Source organism: Carassius auratus, chromosome 39, assembly GCF_003368295.1.
Source record: "Carassius auratus strain Wakin chromosome 39, ASM336829v1, whole genome shotgun sequence".
In the NCBI taxonomy this organism is placed as follows: domain Eukaryota; kingdom Metazoa; phylum Chordata; class Actinopteri; order Cypriniformes; family Cyprinidae; genus Carassius; species Carassius auratus.
The window spans coordinates 9485341-9508289 of record NC_039281.1 but is presented as its reverse complement, the minus strand read 5'-3'; the positions used below and the strand labels follow the sequence as shown (position 1 = coordinate 9508289).

The window sequence follows — 22949 nt, the reverse complement described above, 5'->3', positions numbered from 1 at the left end:
TAATATTAGTTTATATAAACATAATACAATAATTATTTATAATAATAATAATAATAATTTTAATAAGATAATTATAACAAATTTGCTCAAAATAATATTTTAGTAATAATAATAATAATAATAATAATACAATTAAATAATGGATTAAACCGTTTCTTCCCCTGCGTACAGAGTCTGTAACTGTAGCTGTACCGGCGGCCTCTGGCGGCGGGAGAATGAACTGCTGACTGTATTTTATAATTTAGGAGGGATTTGCGTCATTTCCTCCAAGTCGTCCTTCACCGAGCCGCTGCTGTAACTCGTGACTGTCAGAAACATCATGGCGTGAGTTTATTAATCCTCATAAACTTACAGAAACAACAGCAGACATGTGGAGGATTCAGAGTTTGGTGGGCAGAGGTGAGCTGCGATGCATTAATACACTGTTACATCCGAACAGATACACTGATACATTAATACACTGTTACATCCGAACAGATTCACTGATACATTAATGCACCGATAAATCCGAATAGATACATTAATACACCGATCCAAACAGATACACTGATACATTAATATAGTGATAGATACACTGATACATTAATACACCGATACATCCAAACAGATACATTAATATAGTGATAGATACACTGATACATTAATATAGTGATAGATACACTGATACATTAATATAGTGATAGATACACTGATACATTAATATAGTGATAGATACACTGATACATTAATATAGTGATAGATACACTGATACATTAATATAGTGATAGATACATTGATACATTAACACACCGATACATCCGAACAGATACATTAATATAGTGATAGATACACTGATACATTAATATAGTGATAGATACACTGATACATTAATATAGTGATAGATACATTGATACATTAACACACCGATACATCCGAACAGATACATTGATACAGAGATACATTGTTGTGATGTTTCACTGTACGCGACTGTGTGGCAAGTATCATTACGAGGAGAAGGACTTTAGTTGAATATTTGAATAAAACTCATATTTTAATAAGTCTGAAGATAGTTTTGGTTTCAGTTTTTGAACATCGATGCAGAGTGACACAAGAAGAAGGATATCACTGGAATCACTTTAGAAACAAAAAAAGAAAAGAAAAAAGAAAAGCCAATCAGAATCCACCAAACTTCGAAAAGAGCGCAATTATTTAAAGCGCACGCGCTTGTAAAAACAGAACGTTGTTGTGATAACTACAACTATAGAGTCTTAATAATTGTTTTTATTCGAATAAAAAAGTGATTTCAGCACTTCAACTACACTTTAAAGCGGCACACGACAAAACTGTTCGCACTGGTCATGCGTTATAAGGCCCGTTCACACCAAGAACCATATCTACTGTATAACGATAACTAAATTAGCTTCCACACCAACAACAACAGCTATAAACATAGGCTAACTATAACAATAATTACTTTAGAATCCACACAAACTGACCAAAACATTGTTCGTTATAAGCGGGCTTCAGTTACAAATATAAGGCGCTTTTAAATGTGCGCGCTTTAAAGTCAGGTGGATTCTGATTGGCTGTTGATGTTTTTATCGTTCATCAGAAAGGATGGGCGGTACCACTTATTTTGTTTTCGATACGATACCAATACCTTATCTTCGATACAGATAACTTTAAACGGAACTTTTATGTAATGTATTTAAATATTAAAGTATGATGCCCATTTAACTTTCTATTTACAACGCATTTTATCATTCAATACAATTAATTTAAACTTATTAGGTTATATTTTTGTTTGCAACTGTAGTGGTATCCATGGAACCATGGAACTCTGTGTTATGGTTATAGTTGTGGACTCGTGCAATTATTTAAAGCTTTATAAAAACTGTGTTTATGCTGTCTCAGAAGCTTTTTTATGAAAACGTTAATACTAAGTAACATAGTTTTTTTTAAGTAATAAGTTTGCAAGATTGTTTGCAAGATTGTTTCAACAAAATGACATTGCCTTTAATAAACAGAATGTTATTGTCCGTTTGTTTGGATGCTAATATAGTTATTGTTATAATTACGCTTATAGTTGTTGTTTTCGGTGTGGAGGCTAATATAGTTATCATTGTAACTATATTAACGATACACAAACATGACGGTTCGATATGTACTTCAGTTTTGATGTCACGGTTTGGTATGTTTTCATTACAGCACACATAAAAACTACACATACAATTGCTTTTTTATATTAAACCATGGTTTACTGAAAACAATTATCTTTCTTTAAATAAATAAATACCTCAGCTCATGCTATTAACTAAACTATAGCCAGTACATTTCTATAAGGTTACAAACTGAATAGTCAATTACTATAGATTTTTAAAATATAGTAGCCAACACTCAAATTACAAAATTGTATGCAAATATTTAAATTTCACATAATGCAGTTTTAAACTTACTTCTAAATCTAATTATAAAATGTATATTTGCCATTGAAATATAATCATTTACACAGTGTCTGTCATAAACTGTTTCATAACAGATTTATTTAAACATACATTAAGATCACTAAAAGGTAAAGTGAAATGTAATGAGTTTATAGTACAGTAATTCTTGAAATTATATTCTCTAGATTTCATTTATAGAGTTGTGGACAGTGATAACTTTCCTGAGCTGAATGAAAGTTTGTTTACATGGTGTTTAATTTTTGTGTCCTTTTTTGTTTCATTTTGTTTTATTTTTGTTTCATTTTTTGTTTAGTTTTTTTTTTTCCTTTTGTTTTAGTTTTTGTTTCATTTTGTTTAAATGGTGTTTCATTTTTGTTTCCATGATGTGTCATGTCTTTCTGTGGTTGAAACACTGATTGAGCGATTACATGAGGCATGAATAAATGTATTAAAGAGCAAGTGATGATCGTGGAGGCATTTTTACAAAGATCCGTTGCGCCACAACCAGAGCATAAAAGCAGCATTATTTGTTAGAATTTCCTGAAAAAAATTGTTTCTTATCAAAAGTAACTGGAAGTTTCATTTGTTTCATTTCATCAAATGTTGCATTTGTCGGGTTCTGAAAACTCACCGGTGTTTTCCTCGTGACCCCGCAGTGTTGAGCCGTTGCCATGGAAACGCCCAGCTGCGGCTCTCGCAGGGTCATCACGTGGAGGACGAGGTCATCAACTCCAGCATCCTGACCGGCGGACGACACGCGTCTGACAGCAGCAGGTACTGGACCGCACGAGTGACCTCTGACCCCTGACCCCTGAGCTGAACTAACTGTCCCTCTGTCCCTCAGCTCTCACAGTTCTCACGATCAGAAGAAGAAGAGGACGTCTCAGTTCTGCTACACTGGTCTGCCCAGATACACCACTCTCGATGCAGTGGGATGGGTAATTCACTGATAACTCTACTGTTTATCACATGTCATCTCTGTGGTGTGTTTATAATAACTGGTGTGTGTGTGTGTGTGTGTGTGTGCAGGGCGCCGCTGCGGTTCTCTTCATGCAGCTCTGTCGCAGGGTTCACTCTCGGCTGTCCTCACACACGGATCAGAACCCTGGACCGGCTCAGATACAGAAATGCTCCTACAAAGTCCTGATTGACATCTGTGAGTCCTGCTGTCAATCATACAACATTTCAACCAATCAGAGATCAGTCAGTCTCTGGCTCAGATTAAGCCTGGAGCACAAAACCAGTCTCAAGTGTCAGTTTTTCCAAATTGAGATTTATGCATCATCTGAAAGCTGAATAAATCATCTTTGCATTGATGTGTGGTTTGTTAGGAGGACAATATTTGAAAATCTGGAATCTGAGGGAGCAAAAAAATCTAAATATTCACAAAATCATCTTTAAATTTGTCCAAATGAAGTTCTTAGCAATGCATATTACTAATCAAAAATTACATTTTGATATATTTATGGTAGGAAATTTACAAAATATCTTCATTGAACATGATCTAATAAAACAATAAGCGGTTTGTCTCTCAGTGTCCAGGCCCAATGCTTTATCCAGCGGTGTGGCAGTCAAATGCCTGCAGGGGGCGCTGCAGACCCCCGACAGCGGCTCCAGTGACCGTAGTCAAGGCAACAGTGATGGAGCTGTGACCTCTGACCTGCAGACGGCGCACAGCTCTGATGACCAGCAGGAGGAGCCGGCGAACGGCGCGCCACACGGCGGTCAGAAAAACTGTTTTATATTGTTTTACATAAATATGCATTTTATATTTGTTGTTGTTCTTATTCTGTATTTCACACATTCTGAACCGAACTGTGCCTCGCTCTTTTTGCATTGTGTTTGACGACAGTTGAAATACATGCAATAAAAAGTGCATTTGCAGACTCGTACGGTATAGATGTGAAGTGTTAACGCTTCATTCTTGATTTTCTTACAGATGAAACTCTTTTTCCTGAACAACTGAAATCAGAGGTAACAGATTTAGACCGAAAAACTGTTTGTCCTTTGAATCAAACTTGATCTGAATTGATCTGACGATTGTCTTTTGTAATGTTGTTTTATAGCTGAAATTGAATTAGTTCTGTTGTGGAACTGATCTGGATCCAAATCATCGAAATTAAAAAAATTACTTCACGCTCAATATTTTGGTCTCGTTTTCTATAAAATTCTTCAAGGTTTTGCCTTTCTCTTTGAATTAAGTTTTTCTTGTTTTACGCAAAAACCTAAATGTTTCTTGTAAAGACAAGACCAAAATACTGAGTAAAACTATAATTTTTGAAGGGTTTACAGCTAATATTTAATTTGTTTCAGATTGTGCAGCAATAACACTATTATTTACGTGTTTATAACTGGTCAGCTGCTTTGAATCAGTCTGTATGGTATAAAGCAGTATATAAATAGATTAGTCAGTGGTGTGTTTCCTGCAGGAAGGTGTTTCTCTGGACGCAGCAGCACAGAATCTGCGGCACGTGGCAGACCGCAGCGTTCCTGTTGTCCTCAACATCATCGGTAATGACGAGCTCATTCACTCAGAGCATCGCTGTGTGATGTGAACATGCGTCTGAACCAGTTCTGCTCGCTGTGTTTCAGGTCTGGAGAGCGCGAGAGCCGGCGACTACGAGACGGCCTTCTCCTGTTTCCTGACCGCGGCGCAGCACGACTACAGCAAAGCTCAGTTTAACCTGGGAGTGTGTTACGAGAAGGGACGAGGAGTGCAGGCGGACCTCAGCAAGGTGCTGGGATTTCCCCTTAGTTATATAGAAGCATGCATTTTGCATGTTTTAAAATATTTGTATATTTGCATGCTTTATTTTAATTGCATTCTATAATGTTTCAGATGATTAAAAAAAAAACTTGCATACCATGAAATCCAGTATCATTTAAAAGAACAATAATAAAAAGGCATTTTATCTGTATTTGTCTTACAGATATCTCTATTTTCTAACCTGAGAAATATGAAAAATTTCTGCATTTTAAAGTACATTCATAACACATGCAACTCACCAAACATATTCATAACTTTTATTGAGACTCGTTTATGAATCTCGTCAACAAAAGATGCAAAAACAAAAGCTCTGTTTTAATATTTGAAATTAAAGACATTTTTAAAGACGCGAGTATTATTATTGTAATTTACTGTTGTTCTGACAAATAAATATTTAAATATGATATACAAATTAAAAATAATGTATTTTTTATTATTATTATAATATTGTTTGGAGGAGGGCTTAAACAAAATATTTTTTTAAATAAATGAGTATTATTATTATTTATTAAATGCTTATTAAATTATACAGTATTGTAGCATTGATTTAAATAGTTATAGAATTTTTACAATTTAAACAAAATTTAAATCATCATTATTATTATTATTATATTATATGTACATACTTACACATTTACACTCATATACTATATTTAATGGAAAAAAATGTTGCCCCTCAGTTCCACAGGTGTATTGGTTTGATTTAGATTTTGTTTTAAACAGTAATAGTGATATTAATAGTTACTTCTGTCTTTAATATCTTCTGTTGTCTGTCAGGCGGTGCATCACTACAGACGCGCTGCAGTCGCTGGTCACCGTCAGGCTCAGTATCGCTGCGCTAAACTCCTCCTGAACAGCAGAGGGCAGCAGAGCTCAGAGACAGACACCACAGCGGCGCTCAACTTCCTGCAGACGGCTGCCGACGCCGGACTCACTGAGGTACACGTGCAATTTAATATATATATATATATTATATTATATATATATATCATCTAATATATATATTAGATATAAAAGAAATATAAATATAAATAGGTCCTATGTGTCTGTCTCCAGGCTCAGGTGTATCTGGGTGTGGTTTTGTCTCAGCGTCCGGACTGTGATGAGGAGAAGTGTGTTCATTATTTCAGGATGGCGGCTGAGAGCGGGGTAACGCTCCTCTCCTCTTCATATTCTCAAACGCTTTCAATGTTTTAGACGAGATCTGAAGATGCTGTGTTGACGTGCAGGACACCGCGGCGCTCGTGTGTCTGGCTCAGTGCTACGAGACGGGGTTCGGGGTGTCTCCGTGTGTCCAGACCGCCCTCAGTCTCTATCATCAGGCAGCGGCCAGAGGAAACCAGCAGGCCAGAGACGCTCTGAGAGACCGACACAGCCGAGACGGTCAGACACACACACACACACACACACTCACTTTTTACAAATATAACTTTTTTTTTTTTTTTTAAATCTGCTTTTGATTTATAACTCTCTCTCTCTCTCTTTAGTGCTGCGCTCGATCCGATCGGCTCCTTGCTTCTCTGTGATTGGCCAGCTGAATCTCGACTCCATGTTTTCTCAAGAGAAGCCCCGCCCACATCAGCGATCTGCCAGCCAATCACAGCCGCTCCCTCATTCCTGGAGCACAGGAAGTCTGTGTGTGTCGCTTCAGATGCTCAGTGCTGAAAGCAGCCGCAAGGTTTGGACGCTCGGGGTGCGCTAACATGATCAGTTCATCTCTCATCTTATAAACGCATATGTTAAGCAGATTATTATCTGATACAAATGCATGCAGCCATTAGAAACCCACACAGAAACTGTCTGATCTGACCAATGAATGTTCTCAGCCAATCAGAGCAGAGCTGGAGAGTTCCGAGCACAGTGATTGGCTGGTTAGGATCCCATAGATTATACACAAGCTTTGTTTCAGCCACTTTAAATGTATTTTGCCAGTAGAAAGTGTTTGGTTTTGTATATAAATGTGTGTTTGGTTGTGGTCTGAATGTCTGAATCCAGTGGAAAGAGTGTTTTTATTGAGCGTGTAGAAAGGGATGTGCCAGGGTAAGCTTATCTTCATATTTTTTGTGTATTATTGTATCTTGAGGAGGTCACATTGTGTCATTTTCTTGTTTTCTGTGCTATTCGGACACATTGTTTACGTGGTTATATTAAAACAGTAAGCTCACATATTCATTCAGAAGCAGAAAAATGATTGGTTATCAAGAATTAACAACAAAACCATGTGATCAGCACTGTTTTACTATTAAATTAATCCCATGTGCCAAAGGTTTAATTAAAATGTGCCTTAATCAGATGTGCAGTTCATGGAAAGCCAGTAGTATTTTGTTTTGAGCCTCCATATCAGAGCCAACTTTGTGTTGTGTTTGTATGTTTAGGATTCTGAGGTTTACAGAAAGTCATTTCACCCTAAAGCACTGTCTAAACTACAATAAAGACTGTTTTTATCATGGTGTTTGATTAATATGTGCAAACAACATTTCTGGAAATATGGTTAGACATTTATGTTTACTTCTTTAAACAAGTGTTTGGATTCTCTGTTTTAATTTATTTATTAATAGATTTTTCTGATGGCACTAGCTAATATTTGATTATTTTGATTATATTGATAATTATTAATATTTGATATACGTTTTCATAACGTTAAGTAAACGTTCAGAGCTCGACATTCTCAACATGTCCTTTTAATCTTATCTGTACTTGAACATTGAAAAACGTTTATGTAACCTTTAAATAACCTTTAATTGCAACAAGAAAACTGGACATTTTAACATACTTTAGTTAAGCTATTAAGTCTTTAATTTTTGTGGTTTTAATTTTAAATAATGTGTGTTTGCATAAATATTTTTTTCAGAATTGATTTACAATATTATGCAGTAATGTACTATTCTGTTGTAAACTTGCATTTTTGCTAGATTTTATTTCAAAATCTTTCTGCGTAGGATAATAATCTAAACAGTTGTATAAATTATCCAAGAGTCTTTTACTATAGTATCCAAAACTATAGTTACAGATTCTTGCATTAAGTGAGGGTTGTTGGTTTTTATTGTTACTATTGTTATTTGAGAGTGTTTATGTTCAGATGTGAAGTGTTCATCAAATAATATACTATAAGTACCACTAATTTATACATTTTAACAACAACAAAACATTTTTGAGCAGGTTTTTGAGCGCTTGCCAAGCCAAAGACCCGCCAAAAGCATGCGATCAGACAGCAAAACGTGAGTCCTTGATGTGTGTTTTCCCATAACAACGATTTGAAACGGAAACCCAGGCGTTTATTAATACTTTAGCCTGCCATAACACGGAGCAAGGCCGTAGCTGGGGTCAGTGGGGACCCGGTGAAGGTTGTACCAGTGGGTCCTGTTTGAAATTGTTTAATTTGTATGTTCGTTCATTTTTATTTATTTGTGCTATTTAAACAATTTTTACGTTTTTTTTTTTTCAAGTTTGGTCAAGTGTCCAGGTACAGAAACCAAATAATTAAATGTAAAATAGCACTGGATAGTCTTCAGTGTAAAAATGAAATATACAATCAAACCAAAATTTATTCAGACACCTTCAACATTTCTCACATTATTACGGTTTTATTTGCTATTGTTTCTAAAATGGATATTAAATATGACAAGAACTTAGAGTTAAACTGTATCAGAACAAATTTGTTTTGATAATGACCTAACTTTGATAGGACTGCATTTAATGCATTTGTATCAATTTTACTATACTAGTAGTTCACTGTATGAAGATTCTTTGGGTATAAAATGTCAAAGTTCGCTTAATTTTGCTATAGCCTACTCACTTACATAAATGTATCATAGTGTCCTATACCTACTAGTAATATATATATTATATATATATATATATATTATATATATATATATATATATATATATATATATATATAAAATTGCAGATGTAAATGCACACATCAAATAGACGTCTCCGAGATGAACGTGTGCTATCAGGGATTCATTTGAGTAAGTTTGGGAGTTCGGAGCATGAATCATATGAGTCAGTTCGGGAGTTCGGTGCGGGTTCGCGCATCATTTGAGTCAGTTCGGGAGATCATAGCGGATTCGCGAATCATTTGAGTCAGTTCGGGAGATCATAGCGGATTCGCGAATCATTTGAGTCAGTTCGGGAGATCATAGCGGATTCGCGAATCATTTGAGTCAGTTCGGGAGATCATAGCGGATTCGCGAATCATTTGAGTCAGTTCGGGAGATCATAGCGGATTCGCGAATCATTTGAGTCAGTTCGGGAGATCATAGCGGATTCGCGAATCATTTGAATCAGTTCGGGAGATCATAGCGGATTCGCGAATCATTTGAGTCAGTTCGGGAGATCATAGCGGATTCGCGAATCATTTGAGTCAGTTCGGGAGATCATAGCGGATTCGCGAATCATTTGAGTCAGTTCGGGAGATCATAGCGGATTCGCGAATCATTTGAGTCAGTTCGGGAGATCATAGCGGATTCGCGAATCATTTGAATCAGTTCATGAGTTCGTAGTGTGTTGATTAGGTTTATGGACTGGTTCCGACTTAGTTGGGATCATCACAGGGCATAGGTAAGAATGCACAAAAGTCCAATCACTGTTTTAATAGTAGGATCAAGCAATCAACATACTTAGGGCCTTGCATGAACATATTAAGGGTGTGTGACTGTGGTTTCTATAATAAAACCGAAATATAAATAATCAGTTTACAGTAATAAATGATATACATTTTACTCAAAAGAATAGACGTGTGAGGATACATAAAATGTAACAATTGACTATAAATAGACACGTGACTATCATAACCACATCTCAATCGAGTGTAATCTTCACAATCCACATAAATATGGCTTAATAACATCTGTAAATTGTAGACACTAAAGTAAACATATGGAAAAATATGAGTTGTTATGATTATTTCACTTATACCGCGCATCGGAAAACACGTGCAAAGATAATGCTCTCAGTCATACCGCTAACATTAGCCTCACAGAAATCCGAAAAACACTCAACATCTGAACGTTTCAACCCATAATACAACAAATAGCAATATAAACAAGATTAAAGACGGTATAAGTGGAAATTAAACCTACTTTCAAAGTTACGCACACTCATCTATGGATTGCTAACACGTGACCAACTGGGCGACAACGTCATCAGAACGCAAAGAACTATGGGTATGTTTGGCCAGTTTACATGGTCTAGCATAGCAGGCTAGTGTTTTGGCATGAAAATAATGAAAAATTAGCGTGAAAAACAGAATATAATCCTACAAAATGCAGCGGGCCAAAGAAAACATTGTCAGACCATACCACCTAAAACTAAATCCTAATGCAAAGATGAGATATGACGAGAAAATAAAGAGAATCAAAGGACTCGATCCTCACGAGCAAAGCGACTGGTCAAGGTAACACCCTCCAGCCCAAAAGAAGGGCATGTGAAAAGGCTGTGTTGTGGTGCTTTTGCAGACAGCCTGAAGAGCTTGATGACATGATGTTTGCTTGTGATAATCAGAACTGTCCTATACAACATACACTACCGTTCATTTAGACTGCGTGGGACTCGGCAGCACCAGCCAGAGAAGAGTCATGTGTCTGTGACTTATCACCCACAACCTACCTCATACATTTCCAGTTTCTCATCATTTCTATCGACTCTTTATAATGTAAATGTATTGTTCTAAATGTATTTACATGTTAAATATGTAAAGAAACTGAAATTAAGTTGGTTGTTACTACTATTTAAGTTATGTAATTGTGTTTGCAACCAAGGAAGACTGATTTTGCACAATTCTTCCTTAATACAGATAAATGAGGCAGAATTTCATTCAATCTTTGTGTATTTTATTTACAGACATGGCTAAAAACATTACATGTGAGAAGAGACCTTACAAAATCTTTTGGAAAACAAAAAACATTTATATATTAGATGTGAGCATGATGTATAATTCTAACATGGCGCCTTCACAACAAATACTTGGACACACAGCACACAACCACAATTTTATCCAGCAAAGTCTTGAGCTCAGTCTCATGACCGGTGTGGACAGTGTCCGGCGATGGAGGTGGATTCACAGGACCGTCCATCTCAGGTGCAGGTGTAGTGTCTGACTGTAACAATATAAAGAAATCATGTCATATCACAACCTCTATTCCTGAGGAATCTAAAATAGCTATACACAGGATACACACAACATACACTACCGTTCAAAAGTTTGGGGTGAGTAAGATTTTTAAATGATTTTAAAAGAAGCATCTTCTGCTCACCAAGGCTGCATTTATTTGATTAAAAAAATAAAAATAAAAACAGTAATATAGTGATATATTATGACAATATAAAATGACTTTTCTATTTTAATATATTTTAAACTATTTTATTCCTGTAATAAAAGCAGGATCACACTCCAACATTTCATAGGCAGGTTTGCCTGCAAACACAGTCACCAAATAAATTGCAATGTAGACTAGATGCACAACATTTAATTAAAACTGATTAATGTTACGCTTTAGTACACTGGTAACTTAAGCTCATTTTCTAGCCCTTTCATGCTAGTTAACAGTTAACATTTAGAGAGAGTAACTGTAACTTACCTTTGTGAAAATGCTTTGAACACACCATCATGTGTGGTGGAGTGTTATCGAAGGTAATCTTGGCATCCATACCACTACTATCCATGCCATTCATCGGCTTTTTGTAACCTCTGAAACATGACTTGTACTATTATTTTTCCTCGATGGAAAACGATAAAAGGATATTCCATTCTAAAGCTCTATGCCACTTCTATCGTTAGAACGACTATTGCAGTTTATAACACAGCAGGTAGACGGCATCTTGAAGACTGCGTTCTTCCCTCCATGCAAAGAAGTCCGGCGCCTAATGTTTGTGCCGCGGATTCCCAAAATGCCTTGCGTTCAGGGAATATGTCATGATGACGACACATTAGCGAGCCCTCCACAGCTTTCAAGCGAAACATAACAAGTTGCGTCAGGCTCTGGGGCGGGACTAACGACTGTCAATCATTCACAACCCACCAATAAGAATTAACTTAGAGCCTTTTTAACAGAGCGGGTTCGAATCATTTGAGTCTGTTCGGGAGTTCGTAGCGGGTCCGCGAATCATTTGAATCAGTTCGAGAGTTCGTAGCGGGTTCTCGAATCATTTGAGTCTGTTCGAGAGTTCGTAGCGGGTTCTCGAATCATTTGAGTCTGTTCGAGAGTTCATAGCGGGTTCTCGAATCATTTGAGTCAGTTTGGGAGTTCGTAGCGGGTTCGCGAATCATTTGAGTCAGTTCGGGAGTTCGTAGCGGGTTCGCGAATCATTTGAGTCGGTTCGGGAGTTCAAAGCGGGATCGCGAATCATTTGGGTCAGTTTGTCCAGTGTTGGGCAGTAAGGCGTTTTCAGTATAGGATGATATCAGGTAAAATGGGCCATTTAAGGTTTGGGGGTCTTATGGTAAGCCTGGCATACCAAATGTAACTTAACTATTATATGGATGATAAATCTATATATAAAAAAAAAAAAAACATGCACATAAAAAATATGTATAATATCTGTCTTGATGGCATCAATCAGATATAATGTTGTTAATTTGGTATTGGAACATATTTTTTGAAAAAGTGACAATAATATACAATATTTATTTTTTTTAATGGCACACATGAATTTGTTTGTTTAATGCAGTTTAAATGTTATGTGGCTGTATAAGCAGTTGTTTTAAAATTAAAATGAATGATAAATTACTATTTCCCTTTGCAGTTTGACCGGCCCATCTGAAAGAGCTGGCCCATTTTACCTTAAACTGCTCATGCAAAAAAAGTCTGATGTTTCAAGAACTGTAGGGCCTAAATAATTATATTTTATTACATAATGTCATTATTAATCATAAAAACACATGGAATATGGTATTGTATTCTTGTCCCAAACGATTTACCAAAAAGTGGCCCAATTTAGCAGTCAGTTTGGGGATCGCGAATCATTTGAGTCAGTTTGGGGAGTTCGGAGCGAGATCGCGAATCATTATTATGAGTTTGAGTGTTCGGAGCGGGATCGCGAATCATTTCAGTCAGTTTGGGGATCGCGAATCATTTGAGTCAGTTCGGAGCGGGATCGCGGATCATTTGAGTCAGTTTGGGGATCGCGAATCATTTGAGTCAGTTCGGGAGTTCGGAGCGGGATCGCGAATCATTTCAGTCAGTTTGGGGAAAGCGAATCATTTGAGTCAGTTCGGGAGTTCGGAGCGGGATCGCGGATCATTTGAATCAGTTCGAGTGTTCGGAGCGGGATCGCGAATCATTTGAGTCAGTTTGGGGATCGCGAATCATTGAATCAGTTCGGGGTTCGCGAATCATAGCTGTATATGGATAGGCATTTTTAACTAATTTAGTAGCTAGTTCTAATTACGTTTTCCAAGCGTGTTTAGGTGTGATATGTGAACTCGTATTTTTTGTTTTAAGGATGTGCCTTTTAACAGTATCAAGTATATTCAAAAACTAAACAAATCGTGCCTAAAAAGTGCAGGCATCTAGGCTAATGTAAAGTTACATGATGAAGTCATACTAGTGCTTGTGTGCATTTTGAGTGCGTTCTTTCACTGCATTATTCGGTGTATTTAAATGCATTTATGAATGCATGTGAATGATCACAAAATTCAAGATATGGGGGCTAGAAAATGTATATATTTATATAATTTTATGTAGTTAATCAATATCACACGAAGAGTGCCATTTTCAGTTTTTCTCCAAAAATCAGCATGATTCAAATGTGATATTAAGTTACTACAAACAATAATTTAATTACAAATACAAAATGTTGCAGAATAATGTAATATATGAATGAATCATAGCCTAAAGAACCTTTGTGCCAAAAGGGTTCTTTCTTGTCATTATAGAATCTTTTTAGCATAAAAGGTTCTTTGGAGTGGAGTAAAGAACCCTAAGGTTCTATATAGAACCCCAATGAACCCTTTTTTTCTAAGAGTCCAGGAGTCCTCCATCCTTCTCCGGAACAATGAAGTAATGGCTGTAGAACCCTGCAGCACGTTCTATGGCCTCCTTCCTCAAAAGAGTGTCTACTTCCTGTTCCAATACCAGAGCCTGCTCGCGGCCTACAAATGTAGGAATGACCCCGTTCAAGTGAGATTGACCTCTAAAGATCGTGCTGATAATAAGTTGTGTTGACAGAAATAGTAATATCAATAATAATAATAGCAACAACAATAACAGTAATAATAATACTAACAATAGTTATACTAAATATGGCGATGATGATAATATTTTGTATTGACAGCAATAGTAATATCAATACTAGTATAATATTAATTAACAACAACAATAATAATAATGATAATAATAATAATGATAATAATGCTAAAGATGGCGATGATGATGATATTTTGTGCTGATGGCAACAGTGATATCAATAATAATAACAGTTATAATAATAATAATAATAATAATAATAATAATAATAATGATAAAATGACAATAGAAATAGTAGTAAACAAAGATTCTGTGACGCCAAACCCTCTCACGAAAGAAGAAAGCTGTCGACTTTACAGCTGTGACTTATCAGGATCAACTAAACACTGGATTTATGTGAAATATATAAAGAAATGTTTGAGAAAAATAAACATTGTTATATCCTTATAACTTTTCCCAACGAGCTGCTCAGGATGTACTCTACAAATCTGTTGCCAGAGTTGGGCATAAATACGTAAAATGTATTTAAAATAAAAACACAAAATACTGTTTGGAATTATTTTATATATATATATATATATATATATATATATATATTAGGGCCGGGACTCGATTAAAAAAATGAATCTAATTAATTAGAGGCTTTGTAATTAATTAATCGAAATTAATCACATTTTAATCGCATATAAATATTTGACCTGAGAACAGTGAGAAGTAATTTTTTTCACATGGATTTATAGTATACCATTGAATAATGACTGAATACATAAGCTTAAGCAACCAAATATTGTTTATTTTTGTTCAACCAAGTCTAGCAGACCAGTGCAATTTTTGCCATGAAGTGTAGCAATAGCATATTTAGAAACAATTTAGAAATAGTACATTTCAGAAAATTCAGGAAGCTTATAGGTGCTGGAACCTTCTGTAAAGTGTTTTTTAAGTAAAACACAATACTGTCAATTACATTCAGAACATTGGAAACCCTGACTATTAGAAAACATCTCTCTGTTGCTTCAGAGGCCATAACATACTAAGTCCAACTCTCAATAACCTTGGCCAAAACAAAGTTCAATAAAGAATAATACATAGTTTAAAATAAAGTGTAAAGTCCATGCTAGCTGCTATATGTTTTGCGTTGAGGTGATACTTGGGACTCAATGTGCTGCGGTGATATGCGAAGTTGCGAACGCTAGTTGGTGCTTCAGTATAATCGGTCCGCCGAAACTCATCCAGTTAGAAACGTTCCGCCTTGCAAAAATAAGTTATTAAAAATGCGGGAATTTTTTTCTGTAATTAATTAATCTTAGTTAACGCGTTATTTTTTGTGTAATTAATTAATCTCAATTAACGCGTTATACAGGCCCGTCGCAACAAGGCAGGCAAACCAAGCAATTGCTTGGGGCCCCGAGCTGACCTGGGGCCCCAAGACAACGACTGGTTAAGAATAAAATGCAACGACACTGTGTGAGCGCCCCTTTGATCGTCAATGCAGTAACATGTAATGACACTGTTATCGGGATCCCCCTCAAGGGGGCCCCTCTCAGTTGTCGCTGACAGCAGCAGGCCAACCAAGTCAAGTGATCTCTGCTTTTTTTTTTTTTTCGAACAGAAGGAATATGGTTACTGTAATATGTTTTTTTTTTTTTTAACGGGATAAGGAAAACGCAGATCAGAAATCGCAGACTGCAAGGAGTCAGCAGTGTTTTGATTTGAGGGCTCAGGCAAACATAAAGAGAACGTCGTAGCGTGTTTCAATTGCAAGAATCGCGGAATCCAGTCATAAAACGGAATTTACAGTTTAACGCAGAATGACACGTAATTTGCCAAATTTTGAATGAATGAATTAGACGCTCGCGGTGATTTCAGTCTGATGTCTCACTAAATACGAATGTGAACGCATGAACAACATCTACAGAACTGCTCTTAACAAAAACTTTAGTTTGCTTAATTTTCAATAATTAAAAGATAAATTAATGTTTGGTGTTTAATGTGCATCTCAGAAAATGCTTTATTTAAAAACCCACCTGAATGGCACTTAAATGCACTTAATTCATCTGTCAACTTTATTGTCATTGTTCAAAGTACAAGTAGTACAGACAGAGAAACAATTATTAATAATTAAATGTTGTTTTTTTTATGTATGCATTGCATTCTATGCATTTAAAAAAAAAAAAAAAAATCTAAAAAAGGAAACTTAGTTGTTCATTTAACGCACCCCTGAGCTGGTAATAGTGGCCTCTTTCAATATGCTAACAGTGAAATGGTAAAACGTACTTCACAGGTAATTTCAGATTTTTGTTTCAATTATTTCCCAGCTACACAATCAACTTCATCCTCAACATCGTCATTGTCGGGTGGCCTCTATGTCCATTTTGCTTGGGGCCACCAAATTCCTTCAAACGGCCCTGTATATATACACACACACACACACACACACACAAATACAGTATTTTGAATTTTGAAAATACCCCAAAATGTGAAATTGGCCATTCAGTGCAGGTAATTATTGCAACAGCGTATACGTCACTGAGTCTTGCAATTCTGATGTTATATCCTGTTCCAAATGATATTGTTTGTAGGATTTAGCAAATTCTTTTCTAAGTGTTACTGAATCTTGCATTTTTGCTGGTATATCTCATTTCAAATCTTATTGCATAAATTAATAAACAGTGTTGTGGGTAACGCAAAGTAACGCGTTAGAGTACTCTAATTACTTTTTTCCTGAAATTTGTAACTTAACGCGTTAGTTTCGTGCGTAAGTAATCAGTAACTTCGTTATTTTTTTTTAAAAAGTAATCCGTTATTTTAAGGAAAGGAAAATCCTGACTGCAGCCTGCTTTTTGTCAGACAGTAGGCCTAGGTCTACTGTGCCACCTGCGGATGTACAGTATCAGCGGAGCCGAAGCTCTGTGATCGTGAAGTCAATGGCTGTGATACGTCTGTGCCCTGCGCCTGACCCTGTGTGTGTGTGTGGGTTTTTTTTTTTTTTTCGAACTCCCGGCAAGATAGCAGAGAGGACAGCGTTTGGTTTATGGAAGTACGCACATTATTTTCAATTTGTCAACGAAAAAGAAAAGAACATAGCGGTAAAATGCACACTCTGCTTTGGTGAAAAGCTTCTGTCGACCGCCAAAAATTCTACCTCAAATTTAACGCTACGTTTTAATCACTACTTTGAAGAGTAAATGTAAGAGGACTGTGTTAAAGCGAATTTAGGCTTGTGACTGTGAGTGACACTTTAATAATAATTAGTTCGGCTATCAAGCGATTTGTCATTTGCCCGTGTGGCAGTGAAGGATTTAATTCGGTTTGTTATCATTTTTGTTTGACAGGCAGCTGTTAATTTCTGTTAGATCATTGGCTGGCTGGTTGTTCATCATTTCTAAATGGATTTAAATCTGCAAGCCTGTTTAAGGTTGTGTTTACAACCTTAGAGCATACTTGTACTTTGATAACTGCATTATTTAAAGTTAAAGAAAAATCAGGAGTTATCTTGTGGTGCTCATAATATACAGTAGCCTATAGGCTACCTGGGCTGGGTAACGTTAGGTGCGAATTTTGATTAATAATATGTTCTGTGATAATAAATAAATAAAACGCCATGTGGAATAGCCGATTGCTGACTGTCTATCCTGTTATTGTTATCCTGCAGTGTTAATTTAGTCGGATGACTGACGTTATTCATTGTCGGGAGTCACGACTTCTAGGTGCATTTAAAGGGGCCGGGGGCTGTGTCTGTCATGTGTGAGCCGCTGCGAACTGCTTTTAATTGTTGGTAACGCATGAGTACTCTAACGCGTTACTTTTATGAATAGGTAACGCTGTATCATAACTGATTACTTTTAATTGATGGTAACGTTGTAACCTAACTAACTACTTTCCAAAGTAACTATACCCAACACTGCTAATAAAATACTTATATGCATTTATTGCAGTGCTATACAAAATTTATTACAGGGGTCATATGATGTTGCCAAAATAAAATTATTTTATGCATTTAGTATGATGAAATGTGTTTATGTGGTTAAAGGTTAAAAAAATCACATTATTTTCTACATACCTTACATTAATGTTTCTCCTCTATGCCCTGTCTTTCTGAAATATATATTTTTTTACAAAGCTCATCGTTCTGAAAAGCGAGGGGTACACTGATTGGTCAGCTATCCAGTGTGTTGTGATTGGCCGAATACCTCAAGCGTGTGACAGAAATGTTACGCCCCTCACAGTACTGGGATGAAGTCTGTTTCGATGTTCTAACAAATACTGCTACCTATCAGATTCATCAAGATTTATCAAGGCAAAAACAATAAAACCCATTATAAATGAGGCATCAGTTGTGACATAATTACTGATTATAATGAATTATACTGCCTTTTTATGAGTTGCATTGCTTATCGCACCACATAAACATAAAACCATGCCTGCATTTGTATTTGTTAGTTTGTCCTGTCTTTAGTTATGTTCCTGCAATCAGTTTCACCAGAAACGAATGGCTGGACATTTGGCACCACACATCACCCAATATATTACCGTTTTTCGACTATTCTGATGTTTTGCTGGACATTTTCATTGGTGTAGCACCTGCGCTGATCACACGCTTCAGGACGGTTATTGTTAAATGTGAGCCAAAATCATCACAATTAAAAGAACTGAATACTTAAACTACTTCAGTCTGTGTGCATTGAATTTATTTAATACACGAGTTTCACAATTTGAGTTGAATTACTAATATAAATTAACTTTTCCTCTAGATTCTAATTTATTGAGATGCACCTGTACTTAGTCTACACTTCAAATTTGCACATTATAAACACTGGTAACAAGTGGAGGGAAACGGGTAATTTAAAAAATATTGTTGTGTCAGAATCAGAATGAAAATATATATTTTAAATTATATGAGGGGCTGATGCGCTGTTTTACGTTTATTTTGAATTATTAAAGTTTCAGTTGATTGTGCGCCGGTTCCCGTCTCCTTCTTCCCGATGATTATGGAGATTTTATTATTACAAGGGGATATAAAATACAGTTTGTACAGTAGAAAAGCACTGTCTATGGAGAGTTCCCATTAAACATGAAAACCCAACATGTGTGTGTGTGTGTGTGTGTGTGATGGAGGCTGCAGCAGTACATGGCACTTGTAACAGAAGCTGTTTGACACAGGAACAGAGCAATGACATCATTTTCATGTTTAACTCAACCCCCACCATTGACTGAATGTTCCGGCTTTGTGTTTTATACGGTAGGAGGCGCTATTATACATCATCTGAAAGAGTATTGAAAGTCCGGCTCATAATGCATGTAAAGAAGCAGAAACAAGCAATCTTGTATGTAAGCAAATGCATATGTAAAATAATGCATTCATCAAGCATTAAACAGCATATAAATCAAAACAGCATGAAGCTAGAATAAAACTTGGCTTGTTAAAAAAAAAAAAAACCCTTTTAATTAGAAACAGCTAATGTCTAATAATGGATTAGGCTCTGAGTTGTTTCACGTTTCTCTATGGCACTCATCAGGACCTACAGTATGTTTGGAAGACCTGGAAGATCTGGTCTTGTTATAGCAGTGCTTGATTAGTGCTTAAGATCTCAGAGTGGGTCCTCAAGATGCTAGGTTGAGCTCTCTTCCCTATGGTTAGGGTAAATAAGTAGAGCTTAAGGTCAAGGGTGTCCGAAGCCTAACCCTGGAGGGCCAATGTTCTGCTCCAACTTGCCTCAACATGCTTGACTAGGAGTTTGTAGTATGCATGGTAAGACCTTGATTATCCTGTTCATAGTGTCAACTCCATGATGCCTTATTGAAGTACCACTTCAGAATGTAAAGTCTCAGGTTGTGACTGTAACATGGTTCCCTTTGATGGGGAACGAGACGTGCATGCATTGGGTTCGCCTGCACATCTCCTTCAGAAAAAAGACTTGATGACATTTTGCAGTCACCCTCTTATACTTGTGAGTGCTTCGCTCATGCTGTCAGCCAATCAATTAGTGTATTTCTACACATTCAGACACTGGTCACACCAACAACGTTCCTGTTCCATGATGCAGAATCTCATTCCTCTTCTCACAGAGCCTGAGATTCATTCCCACTCAGTCAATGATGGGTGAGAAATGATAGAATGAGATAAATGATAATGCACTGATAACAACAAAAGAATCGCTAGTTTCACAAAACAGCATTGGACACAGTTGAACGGGAAGCATTATGAAGGACATTATGGATTCGTAAAGCAGCAAAACAAGTGGGTATTTGCAAATATTGGTTCTTAGAATCCGTTACACACAAAAAAAAAAAAAAAAAAAAAACATATGGCGTGTACATCCATATGGACATGACCATTAAGGTTTCAAAATCATAAACAGATCATTTACATTTACAGTGGATCCTCGTCATAAGAGTTTGCTTAAAAGAGAAACCAAAAGTCAAACTCTCAACAACAAACAAGGCTGAAAGTTTATGATCTATCTTATGAGCATTAAAACACAAAATCCCCTTGTAGAAACAGATCACATACTTTCATTTTGTGTTGATGGACTCTCCCTTAAATCACAGGTTAACTTCTCATTCCTGTAAACGACATTGATATTTAAACCAGTTTTACAAGAGTCCAGTACAAGTTATAAAACAAACAGGTAAATTACTTTCATCAGCTCTCTGGGACGAGTGCCATTATGATATGTTATGCACTGTATCTGCAAATAAGAAAATACATTGGGAAAAAAAAAATATAATAATAAAACTGGATACAGAAAGAAAGTTGCCATGTCAAAACTTGCTTAACAGATGGACCTCTCTATTCTTATTTCAGATAAACAGTGGTCATACATCCTATATCGAGTGCACTCATCATCGATCTGTGCCAGGCATGGTTTGATTCAATGCAAGGTACTTTACAGAGCTCACTTGACAAATGCACAATTATCAAAATTTTGTCCAGACAAGAATGATGCTTGCAACCATTGTAAACAAGCTCCAGCAGATCATGTGCACATGTTCTGGTCATGCCCTCAATTAGTAACCTTTTGGTCCAATGTGTTTGACACACTGGGAGAAGCACTTAATGTTGAACTGAGTCCCGATCCATTAACAGCTGTTTTTGGTGTTCTACCATACACCATTTACTCTAGTCCCATTGTTCAAGTGGTGGCTTTTACCACTCTGATAGCTAGAAGGAACATTCTCCTTAAAGATGTGCCACTTCCCCTACTCACAATAGATCGATACAAGACATTTTGTTTTACATTAAATTGGAGAAATTAAGGTTTATGCTTCAAGGTTCCCTTAAAGCCTTCAGTATCTGGAATCCCTTCTTGAACTTCATTAAAGGCCTGGTTTGTCCCTCTGATACAGATTCGGATAATACTTAAGAAGTGCCTCTCTTAGTACATTACATAATGATAATTATGAGAAAATATTATACATCCATGTTTCTTTTTCTTTTCTTTTTTCTTCTTCCCTGGGTAGGGATGGTTAAGGTTTGAGGTTTGATAAAGTAAAGACATTTTGTTGTATATTGATCAGTTTGATGTAAGTTTATTTAACGCTGTCCTGACAAAATGGCAATAAAAAAGATTGGAAATAAAACTTGCTTAACAGAGAGTGCAGTTATTTCCTTTGTGTCATGTTATGAAGAAACTCTTTCTTTAACATGATTTAAAACACCCCAATAAGTTTGCATTTAATAACTGAAGGTGCTGGAGCCCTATTTTATTATTATTGTTTTATTTTAAAGTTTGTAGCAACTCTTCACATTAAGATTATGTTGATTTTAAACCAGTAAAGGTTTTTTTAAGACAGCAACTTAAAACGTAACTGACTATCTTTGAAATAGAATACTAATATACTGTATACTGAAAGAAACATTATGCAAGATACATTTCAAACAGTAGTACACTACAGTGTAACATTACCTTAAAATGTTGCATATGTAATAAGGGTTATCACAAATAAATATAAAAAAAATATCAAATTTTGTGTACGATGTCAAATAATGTCAGAGTTTAGAATAGCTTACTAACATATACAGTATGTTATCAATGCAGGTTACAGGACATATATCATTTACAATTTTTGATTTTTCAAATTTTTGATTTAAAAATACTTGCATGACCTCCTAGATTTGGCAAAATTGTGTAGTATGCATCCAGAGCAGGGTTATTAAAACTAATAATATTTTTAAATTATTATTAGTAATTATTTACTATATGCAATCATTTAGTTACATAAAACTACATATCAAGCTAGAAAAAACTAAAGTATCAAATATAAAAAAGGATTTTACTTCAGCTAGTTGTCAAGACAACAATTCTTGTTTCCTGTTTAGTTTAAATTGATGTACTAAAACCATTTAAATTAATAAATAAAAAGTAATAAATACTATAGACATTTAAAAGCATAATTCAGAGCACAATGCATGATATACTGTGTCCCACAATGCAATGCATTCAAAAACCCTTTTTCAAGTTGAAGCTCGGATAAACTCTTCAAGCTGCTTGGAACTCACATCTGGTGAGAACGGAGACACCACGGACAAAGGAAAAATCTGTAAAGTAAAGTCAAGTCACCTTTATT

The 22949-nt window shown here is 36.0% G+C and overlaps 1 protein-coding gene across 1 annotated transcript; it reads left to right on the top strand.

The window, feature by feature from the left end:
* Positions 1 to 268: 268 nt before the first annotated feature.
* Positions 269 to 7640, top strand: dele1 (DAP3 binding cell death enhancer 1). The gene is made up of 12 exons (XM_026225752.1): positions 269 to 399; positions 3080 to 3197; positions 3268 to 3361; positions 3453 to 3579; positions 3959 to 4147; positions 4363 to 4397; positions 4853 to 4934; positions 5016 to 5158; positions 5968 to 6129; positions 6247 to 6339; positions 6420 to 6573; positions 6678 to 7640. Exons 1-12 carry the CDS (start codon positions 369 to 371, stop codon positions 6890 to 6892), a joined length of 1443 nt encoding a protein of 480 aa, XP_026081537.1. The 5' UTR covers positions 269 to 368; the 3' UTR covers positions 6893 to 7640.
* Positions 7641 to 22949: the final 15309 nt, after the last annotated feature.